The sequence below is a fragment of the Canis lupus genome, unplaced genomic scaffold (genome assembly GCF_011100685.1).
Source record: "Canis lupus familiaris isolate Mischka breed German Shepherd unplaced genomic scaffold, alternate assembly UU_Cfam_GSD_1.0 chrUn_S607H769, whole genome shotgun sequence".
Taxonomy (NCBI): domain Eukaryota; kingdom Metazoa; phylum Chordata; class Mammalia; order Carnivora; family Canidae; genus Canis; species Canis lupus.
Window position 1 is genome coordinate 2,670 of NW_023331547.1, and position 8,703 is coordinate 11,372.

At 46.4% G+C, this 8,703-nt stretch overlaps 1 protein-coding gene and 1 pseudogene across 1 annotated transcript; both read left to right on the forward strand.

Annotated features, from left to right (window-relative positions):
• Nucleotides 1–443: 443 nt before the first annotated feature.
• On the forward strand, nt 444–4,363 carry LOC119879312 (annotated as a pseudogene).
• A 2,326-nt stretch (nt 4,364–6,689) lies between these two features.
• Nucleotides 6,690–7,256, forward strand: LOC119879310 (protein cornichon homolog 1-like). Its single transcript, XM_038589653.1, has one exon. It carries the CDS (start codon nt 6,711–6,713, stop codon nt 7,041–7,043), a length of 333 nt encoding a protein of 110 aa, XP_038445581.1. The 5' UTR covers nt 6,690–6,710; the 3' UTR covers nt 7,044–7,256.
• Nucleotides 7,257–8,703: the final 1,447 nt, after the last annotated feature.

Genomic DNA, 8,703 nt, shown 5'->3' on the forward strand with positions numbered 1-8,703 from the left:
CAGGAGTGGGGGAGCAGAGAAGTTGAGCTCCCACTCCAAATACAGCATGGGAATTTATAGCGAAGGAGCAGGGTAGGGGTCAGTGGCTGGAAAAATGCTGAGAGAAAACATCAGGGATAAGGGCTAAATTGGTTGATTGGCTAAATCAATCTAACAGGATTCTTGCTATGACATTGCCTGGGCGATGGTGGCAGTTGAGGGTTCCTGATTAGACAGGGAGAGGGATCATACATAGAGGGCAAGGAGTTGTTCCTAAACTGACTTATCAGGATTCTTGCTGAAGTCGGTTGATGCAAAAACGAAAGAATCTTTGTCAGCAGTCGGAGTGGTTCCATAACCTCCACCTAAAGAGACCAGGAACCAGACAGCAAGCACAAATAAGTGTCCTGAGGAGGTAAGTCTATTTCTGTGTTTTGTTCTGCTTTCCCATTCTGATAGCAGGCATGAGTGCAAGAATCAGCAAAACTGGAGACCCCACTGACCAGTCCAAGGATAGCACCTTCTCCACTACAGTCAGTTGTATGCACAAGCAAGGGTGCAGCATGGCCTGACTTTCTAACAATTTTCAGAAAACATTATAAAGTAATTATGAATTTTTAGGTAATGGCAACTCATTTATGGTTTTGTAAAATGTTCTGTGGGCTGATATTCTGAGGGTCAAGAATTCAGTTGGTGTTTGTTTTTACTTTAGTACAGTGTATATCCTGAGTTCTTTCCAATACCTGTGATCCCCTCATACTCACACACCTGCCACAGAAGCCTTGGCTTTTAAAAATCAAACACCAAGAAATGACCTCTGCATTTTGTTTTATACACACACACACATATCATTCCTCTCCAGAGGCAATTAGTGCTACACATCAAGCTGCAAAAAATAGTTTGGGCCAGGTAACAACAACAACAAAATACCAGGGAGCAAAGAATGGGTTTCTTTTTCAAAAATATTAACCTGTCCAAATTACAATGAATTAAAATGCGAAGAGACAGAACACATAGAGATCAGGTGAGAAGGCTTCTATAATAAATCAGGCAAAAAAGAACAAAGACTTGAACGTGGTTGGTAGCTCTGAGGAAACTAATTTGGCTGGAGCCTAGGAAGGAAGGAACTTGGCCGAAGACCACACATCATTGAGGGAAGCTCTACAAAGCTTGGCAACCAATTGGATCTAGGCTAAGGAGAGCAGATGGTAGATCTAAGGCCAAAAATGATGTTTTAGGCCCAAATCTAAGGCTTTGAAACTTATTGAGTCAAATCTAAGGCTTTGAAACTTACTGAGTCACTTACTCCCTTATTTTTTCTACCTCCTTTTTTTTTTAACATTTAAAATTTTGAAGTACAATGGACTTAAGGCGGGACAAATACTTTTTGTCGCTCCTTAGCTATAAGATCCAAAATTAGAACATACCAGACCCCAGAACTCTGTGTGTGCCCTTCCCAACCTGAAAGCCTTCCTCCCTCAAGAGGGGATTGCTCTTCTAAGTCTTACGGTGATGACTTTTCTTGCTTTTTTTTGTAAGAATTTTCTAAGAGTTACACAACTGTAACATACATTTCTATACAATTTTTGAACTTCACATGAATAGAAACACTGGTTGCCCCTTTTTTTCTGCTTCTTTTTCTAAATATAATCTTGTAAAACTCACCCATGTAATTAATCACGGTCTTTGGCCATTTTTATTGCTGTATGACTGCTTAATCATAAGAATATGTCAGTATCCATTTCACTGTTGATGGGCATTTGAATTGCTTCCAGTTTGGGGCTTTGCAGACACTATTTCTAGAAAGAGTCCTACACAGGTCTTATTGCACACATGTATGAATTTAGCTAAGATATACATGTAAGAGTGGAACTGCTGTCCCGTGGAGTACAGTATCTTCAATTTTAGGAGATGATGTCAATATAAATAATTTCCAAGGTATTCGTATAATTTGCACTTCTTCCAACAATGTATGAGGGTGGCTCTGCTCCTCATTCTCATCAACATTTGGGTCTTTTTAATTAATGTCATTTTATAAGTGTAGAATAAACTCTTATTGTGGTTTAATTTCCCTTTCCTTTACTCTAGATGAAATTGGCCAGTTTTTCCTATTTTTATTAAACATTTTTGATATCTTTCACGAAGTGTGCCTTCTGTGCATTTTTCTTTTTTGGATTTCTCTTTTCTTCTTGATAGTGGATTTGTAAAATATCTAGTATGAGACCTTTGTCAGTTACATCTATGCGAAAATACCCCTTCCTATTTGTCTTTTTACGCTTTTAATGGTGTCTCGATGAACAGAGTCTATTTTCATAGTCCCGTTTATCGCTTAATGTATGTATCATTAGTACTCTCTGTAGCTCAAGAAATCCTTCTTTACCCTAGTGTCTTCTTGGGTTGGGTCCTCTGGAGAACAGCCTCTGAGAAGGAGACTTGCATGCGGGCGGCTCAGGAGAACACTCTCAGGACTCAGGCCTGTAGAAGGGAGAATAGCAGTTCCTACAGTGGGAAGAGTGCACTGTGATCCGGTCGCTCCTTGGTCCCACAGGGTGCTCTGGAGGGGGCCACGGGGTTGTGCTGGGTTGGGGTGCGAGAGCCAGCCTGTTCTACCCTGGATCGCGCGTGCAGGGAATCAGACGGGAGTAAGCAGCGGCCCACACTGCTGGCAGCTAAGCCAAGGAGGGCGTCTGCCCTGCGGCACCCGCCACCGCCACTACGGCTACCGGAGGTCTCCTGAGCCTGCGGGCTTCGTATGCGAAGTCCACCCCTGGGAGAAGCGCTCCCAGAGTGGTTTGGTCTCTCCCCTGGAAAGGTCTTTAACGAGGTAGGTTAAGAGGAACTAGCTCCTGCTCGGCAGGTGCCGCCGCCGGGCGCCCCCGCTCCCCCCGCCCCGGCCCCCCCGCCCCCCGCCGCCAGCCCCCGGCGCCGCCCCGGCTCCAGCGCCCGAACCCGGGAGCCGGAGCGCGGGGAAGGGGAAGGGGGACGGGAAGGGCCAGGACCGCGCGGCCGGCGGAGGGGCGGGCGCCGCTCCTGAGCCCGCCGCTCCGGTCTGGGGCCGCCCGGCTGCCTCCTCCTTCCTCCCCCCTGGCTCCCGCCCCCGGCCCCTGCGGGGAGGGCACGCCCCGGCGGCTGAGCGCGAGGGGGAGGTGGCGGACCTCCAGGACGGCCCGCCGGAGCGTGACCAGGACGGGGACTCGTCCACACAGCCGGGAAAGCCCCTCTGACCGCTCGGACCAACTCCCCAGATCGCACGCGGAGGCTCGTCCTCAGACACATCTCAGGCTGCGCAGCCTGACCCGGAGGGTCCAAGTCTCGAGTCCAGACGACCCGGCTCCCCACTTCCTGGCATGAAAGCCGTGGAGTTTGGTGTTCTCAGTGCCAAAAAGGAGCCATCCGGCCGCGGGGCTCAGGCGGACCCGGCCCAGGCACTGCTCCAGAGCGCTCGGCCCCAGCTGCGCGCCCCACTCCAGCGCGACCACGCGGGCTGCCTAACAGTCCGGGAGGCCCCGCCGGGGGCCAGCGGGGCGTGCTGCGCTCAGCTCCCGGTGCCACCTGCCACCGCCGCCTGACGCCGGGGACGGAGGCCAGGGACCCGCCCCGCCCGTGCCCCAGGACGGCTGGCGCCGGGACGGGACAGGGCCCATGGAACCCCTGTGTCCAGATCCGTCTCCTGCCAGACCAGAGCAACTCTAAGCAGACGGGGGCCAAACGCAAGACCCAGAAGCCTGTGAGGAGCCTTACACCTTCGAGATCCCCCTCCTCCAAGCTCAGAGGAGGACCCTGCTGCCAACCGTGGTGGATTTTGAGAAGTTTTCCCGCCATCGTGTCATTGGGAAGGTGTCGGTGCCTCTGTGCGAGGTTGACCTGATGAAAGGCGGGCATTGGTGGAAGGCGCTGGTCCCCGGCTCTCAGAATGAAGTGGAGCTGGGGGAGCTGCTTCTGTCACTGAATTATCTCCCCAGTGCTGGGACGCTGAATGTGGATGTCATTCGAGCCAAGCAGCTTCTTCAAACCGATGTGACCCAAGGTTCAGACCCCTTTGTGACAATCCAGCTGGTACATGGACTCAAGCTTGTGAAAACAAAGAAGACATCCTTCTTAAGAGGCACACTCGATCCCTTTTACAATGAATCCTTCAGCTTCAAAGTTCCCCAAGAAGAACTTGAAAATGCCAGCTTAGTGTGTACAGTGTTGGCCACAACATGCCAAGCAGCAGTGACTTCATTGGAAGAATTGTCATCGGCCAGTACTCCTCGGGCCCCTCTGAATCCAACCACTGGCAGCGGGTGCTCAACACTCACCGCACGCAGTGGAGCAGTGGCACAGCCCGAGGTCCCCGGCTGAGTGTGACCGCGTGTCTCCCGCCTCGCTGGAGGTGACCTGAGGGCTGCAGGGAAAGCAGCTTTCATTTGTTGGAGGGGAAAAAAAAAAGGAAGAAAATTAAGACAGAAAAAAAATGTGTCATGTGCCTATTATATCCACAACGGAAACACACATACACAAATCCTCTCAGAACTGAGAGGAGGCTGACTGTTGAACACAAAATGGTTGCCCTCAATGAGCAAAGCCTGAGAACTTTCTGGAAACCCCATCTGTATGTCACGAGCGGAGTGGACTCTGCTGTGAGACTTACTGGCAGTGCTTGCTCCTGTTGATACCCCTACCCCCAAATGCACTTTCAACCCTCAGGCCTCCCCAAGGGTGCCAGCCTCCATTGAGATGAAATTCTCTAAGAGCTTGGCCGGTGGCGGGAGGCCCGACCCCCACACCCAGAATGCACAGCTGCTGACTGGGTGGCTTCTGAACAGCCTGCTGTTCCCTGGGGTTCTTCAAACCTGATACCTTTCTCCCAAAATGTAAGTACTTTGTCTTCTCTTTAGTAGACGTGATAGATTAGACTCTGAAGAAACCAAGTGGCACCCAAAAATATGCCGGTGTAAGAAACTTCCCTGGCTTCACTGAACTTGTCCTCATGTTATCCTACTCCTAAGGACCCCCTGTGGGTAGTATGTGAACGTTCTGTGTGTGCCCTCGCAGGTGAACACGTGTGTGTCCCTGTGTGTCCTCCTGGTGAGCAAGGCGCTCTGCGGGACCTCAGCCCTCCGCCCTCCCTTCTCTCTGCCTCTCCCAGTGAAATCTCACCCAGTGTCCTCCTGTCTGTCAAGACCCCACCTTCAGTAACATGTGCGGATATCAAGTAAACAGAATATGATAGAGCAAAAGTAACCTTATTTGACCGATTCGTGGTGATTGTGGCACCCAGAAGACCTGCAAAGGACAGCTACATGGATTAAAATGCCACCACACTCCCATCCAAGATGACTCCTTCCTTTGTCATACTCTGAGCATCTCTCTGTGTTTGTGTGTGACCCAAAGTCATTTTTCTCGTGCTAAGGAATTAGTGTAGTTAGAATAGGTCTTTCCCTGTTGGATGCTTCTGTATCGTTCCCACAGCCTATTGTCTGGCATAATGGGGAGCTATTTATTGAAATTAAAGATTATTTATTTGTGCCATGCAAAAAAACGGGGGGGGGGGAATGGCTCCTGCCACGAAAGCTGTCTTCAAGTTACAACCTAATCTCCTTCCTGAACTACCCATTCTAGGTTTCTTGCATCCTTATCCAACATCTCTTCTGGTCTAGGTGGCTTATGAAATATTACAAGCTAGATGCTCATCTCTGAGTTGTAAGAGTTCCTGGTCAACCAATCCTTCTCAGATTATGGTGCTGCTCTTAGCAGTTAACTATCAAAATTGGGAAGGGGTGTAGCATTGGATGCCCTAGGTACCCAACATTTTCCTCCTTGGCTCATCATGTAACAGCGGAGAAGCCCTATCTCCTCCTGTGAGAAGGTCACTTACCCCTGCCAGTATGGCAACATCTTTCCTCAAATACTGAACTCTTGAAATCAGCACCCTGGGTTCCCCTGGGAACTAGGACCTAGAATCCACAGAGCCTCAAATTCAGGGATGAGAAGCACACATTTTCTAAGTGAGTCAAAGGGAATAATGCTGAGCTGAACCACTCCTGCTGCATTTTCAGATTTGTGTATTCTACTTAATGGAGACACAGGACTATATAATGGATGTTGACCTAGGATATATGTTACCTCCTGGAAGGTGGCACTGCATCCTTATAGGACTCTCCCCTTTCTTTCTTTCTTTTTTAATTTTTATTTATTTATGATAGTCACACAGAGAGAGAGAGAGAGACAGAGGGAGAAGCAGGCTCCATGCACCGGGAGCCCGACGTGGGATTCGATCCCGGGTCTCCAGGATCGTGCCCCGGGCCAAAGGCAGGCGCCAAACCGCTGCGCCACCCAGGGATCCCAACTCTCCCCTTTCTTGGGTGCAGGAAGGGTGCTGTTGACCATTTTAGGAAACTGAATTCTTTATTTCACTGATACCATCCTTAATGCGTGGAGTCAAAATTTTGCATTTAAGATTCTACTGTCGTGTCATTTATTTGAGTCTCCAAATATAGTATTCTATTTGATCTTTCTGAGTTTTCCTTAAAGTGAATTTTCTTAAAGAATCTGTCAGAATCTACATACAAGTTCTCTTATGCTACATTTAAGAATTAAAAAGGGGGCGGGCGCCGAAGCGGTCGTGGCTGCGGCCGGGGGAAGTGAATGGTTTTACCAGAGGGCCCTGCGCCGCCTTTCTCCCTGGCAGCGGTGCCGCTCCCTGCTCCTCTCCGGGCCACGGCGGTCACCTTCGCGGCTTCTGCTACATGCTGGCGCTGCTGCTCACCGCCGCGCTCATCTTCTTCGCCATCTGGCACATTATTGCATTTGATGAACTGAAGACTGATTACAAGAATCCTATAGACCAGTGTAATACCCTGAATCCTCTTGTACTTCCCGAGTACCTCATCTGTGCTTTCTTCTGTGTCATGTTTCTTTGTGCAGCAGAGTGGCTTACACTGGGTCTCAATATGCCCCTCTTGGCGTATCCTATTTGGAGGTATATGAGTAGACCAGTGATGAGTGGACCAGGACTCTATGACCCTACAACCATCATGAATGCAGACATTTTAGCGTATTGTCAGAAAGAAGGCTGGTGAAAATTAGCTTTTTATCTTCTAGCATTTTTTTACTACCTATACGGCATGATCTATGTTTTGGTGAGCTCTTAGAACAACACACAGAAGAATTGGTCCAGTAAGTGCATGCAAAAAGCCACCAAATGAAGGGATTCTATCCAGCAAGATCCTGTTTCCAAGAGTAGACTATGGAATCTGATCAGTTACTTTAAAAATGACTCCTTATTTTTTAAATGTTTCCACATTTTTTGCTTGTGGAAAGACTGTTTTCATATGTTATACTCGGATAAAGAATTTAAATGGAATTACGTATAAATTAATATAAAATGATTACCTCTGGTGTTGACAGGTTTGAACTTGTACTCCTTAAGGAACAGCCATAATCCCATGAATGATTGCATTAATTATTGACTATCCTTAGTCCATTGGAAGCTTTTGTTATATATAGGAACTTGTAGGGCTCATTTTGGCTTATTGAAATGCCATCTAATTATAAATTAGCTGTAGATATCAGGTGCTTCTGATGACTGAAAATATATCTGACTTGGAAACTTCATGGGTTTCCTTATTTATCATGTATGTGATTATATATGGACACATTTACAAAATAAGAAGAGTGGGATTTTTCCCCTTCAACTTGAATATTATCCCTGTATATTGCATGAATGAGAGATTTCCCATATTTCCATCAGAGTAATATACTTGCTTTAATTCTTAAGCATAAGTGAACAAGATAAAAAAAATATATGCTGAATTACTTGTGAAGAATGCATTTAAAGTTATTTTAAATGTGTTTTAATTTGTAAGACATTACTTATTAAGAAATTGGTTATTATACTTACTGTTCTAATTTGGTGGTAAAGGTATTCTTAAGAATTTGCAAGTACTTTAGATTTTCAAAATTGAATGAGAGAGAACATTGTATAACCGTCCTGCTGTTCCTTAGTGCAATACAATAAAACTCTGAAATTAACTTAAAAAAAAAAAATTAAAAGAAGCATTTTTCTCACATCCACATTTCCAACTAGTTCTTCCATATTGATTAAAATTAAGTCCAAAATAGTAATTCACCTCATTGCTGCTTCTGCCATCTGAAGGAAAATATTTTTAGCAAGCAAAGACTGTACCAGATATTCAGCTTTTAGAAAAGGCTCTTTAATGGTAGCTGAATAATTGAAGACTCTAACTACTATAACTTGCTTCTGTGCCCTCGTGAAGTAAAGCATCGTTCATATATTGCTTCAGTACCGCACTCCTAACTTAGCCTTTGTCTTTCTTGTTTTCTTTATCCTAAATGCTCTCCCCTGTGCCTCTTGTCTTGGGTTGATCTTTGAAAAAATAAGCATATACTTTAATATGCATTGTTAGAGGGTCTTCCCCTTGTATTAAATCTATTTTGAGTTCTGTACTTCCATTTATCAGTTCCAGCCACAAAATCTCAGTGCTATTTCTGAGATTGTATTTACCATCTCATATGAAGCTTTATTCTTTTCATTAATACTATGTATATACCCAATAATGGAAGTAGTATTTTTTTTTGACCGTTGAATTTTTGGAATCTACCCCAAGTTTCCTCTTCCAGTGTGTTTTGTTATCACGCTTGCTGTCATCCATAACATCTCATTTTCCAGGGTGTTTGGGGAGAGGGGGTGTTGCCTCAATTTCTATTCAAGCTCTATTA

Excerpts from the sequence above, each read along its gene's own strand:
- LOC119879310 (XM_038589653.1), top strand. The coding sequence starts at position 6,711 with ATGCTGGCGCTGCTGCTCACCGCCGCGCTCATCTTCTTCGCCATCTGG.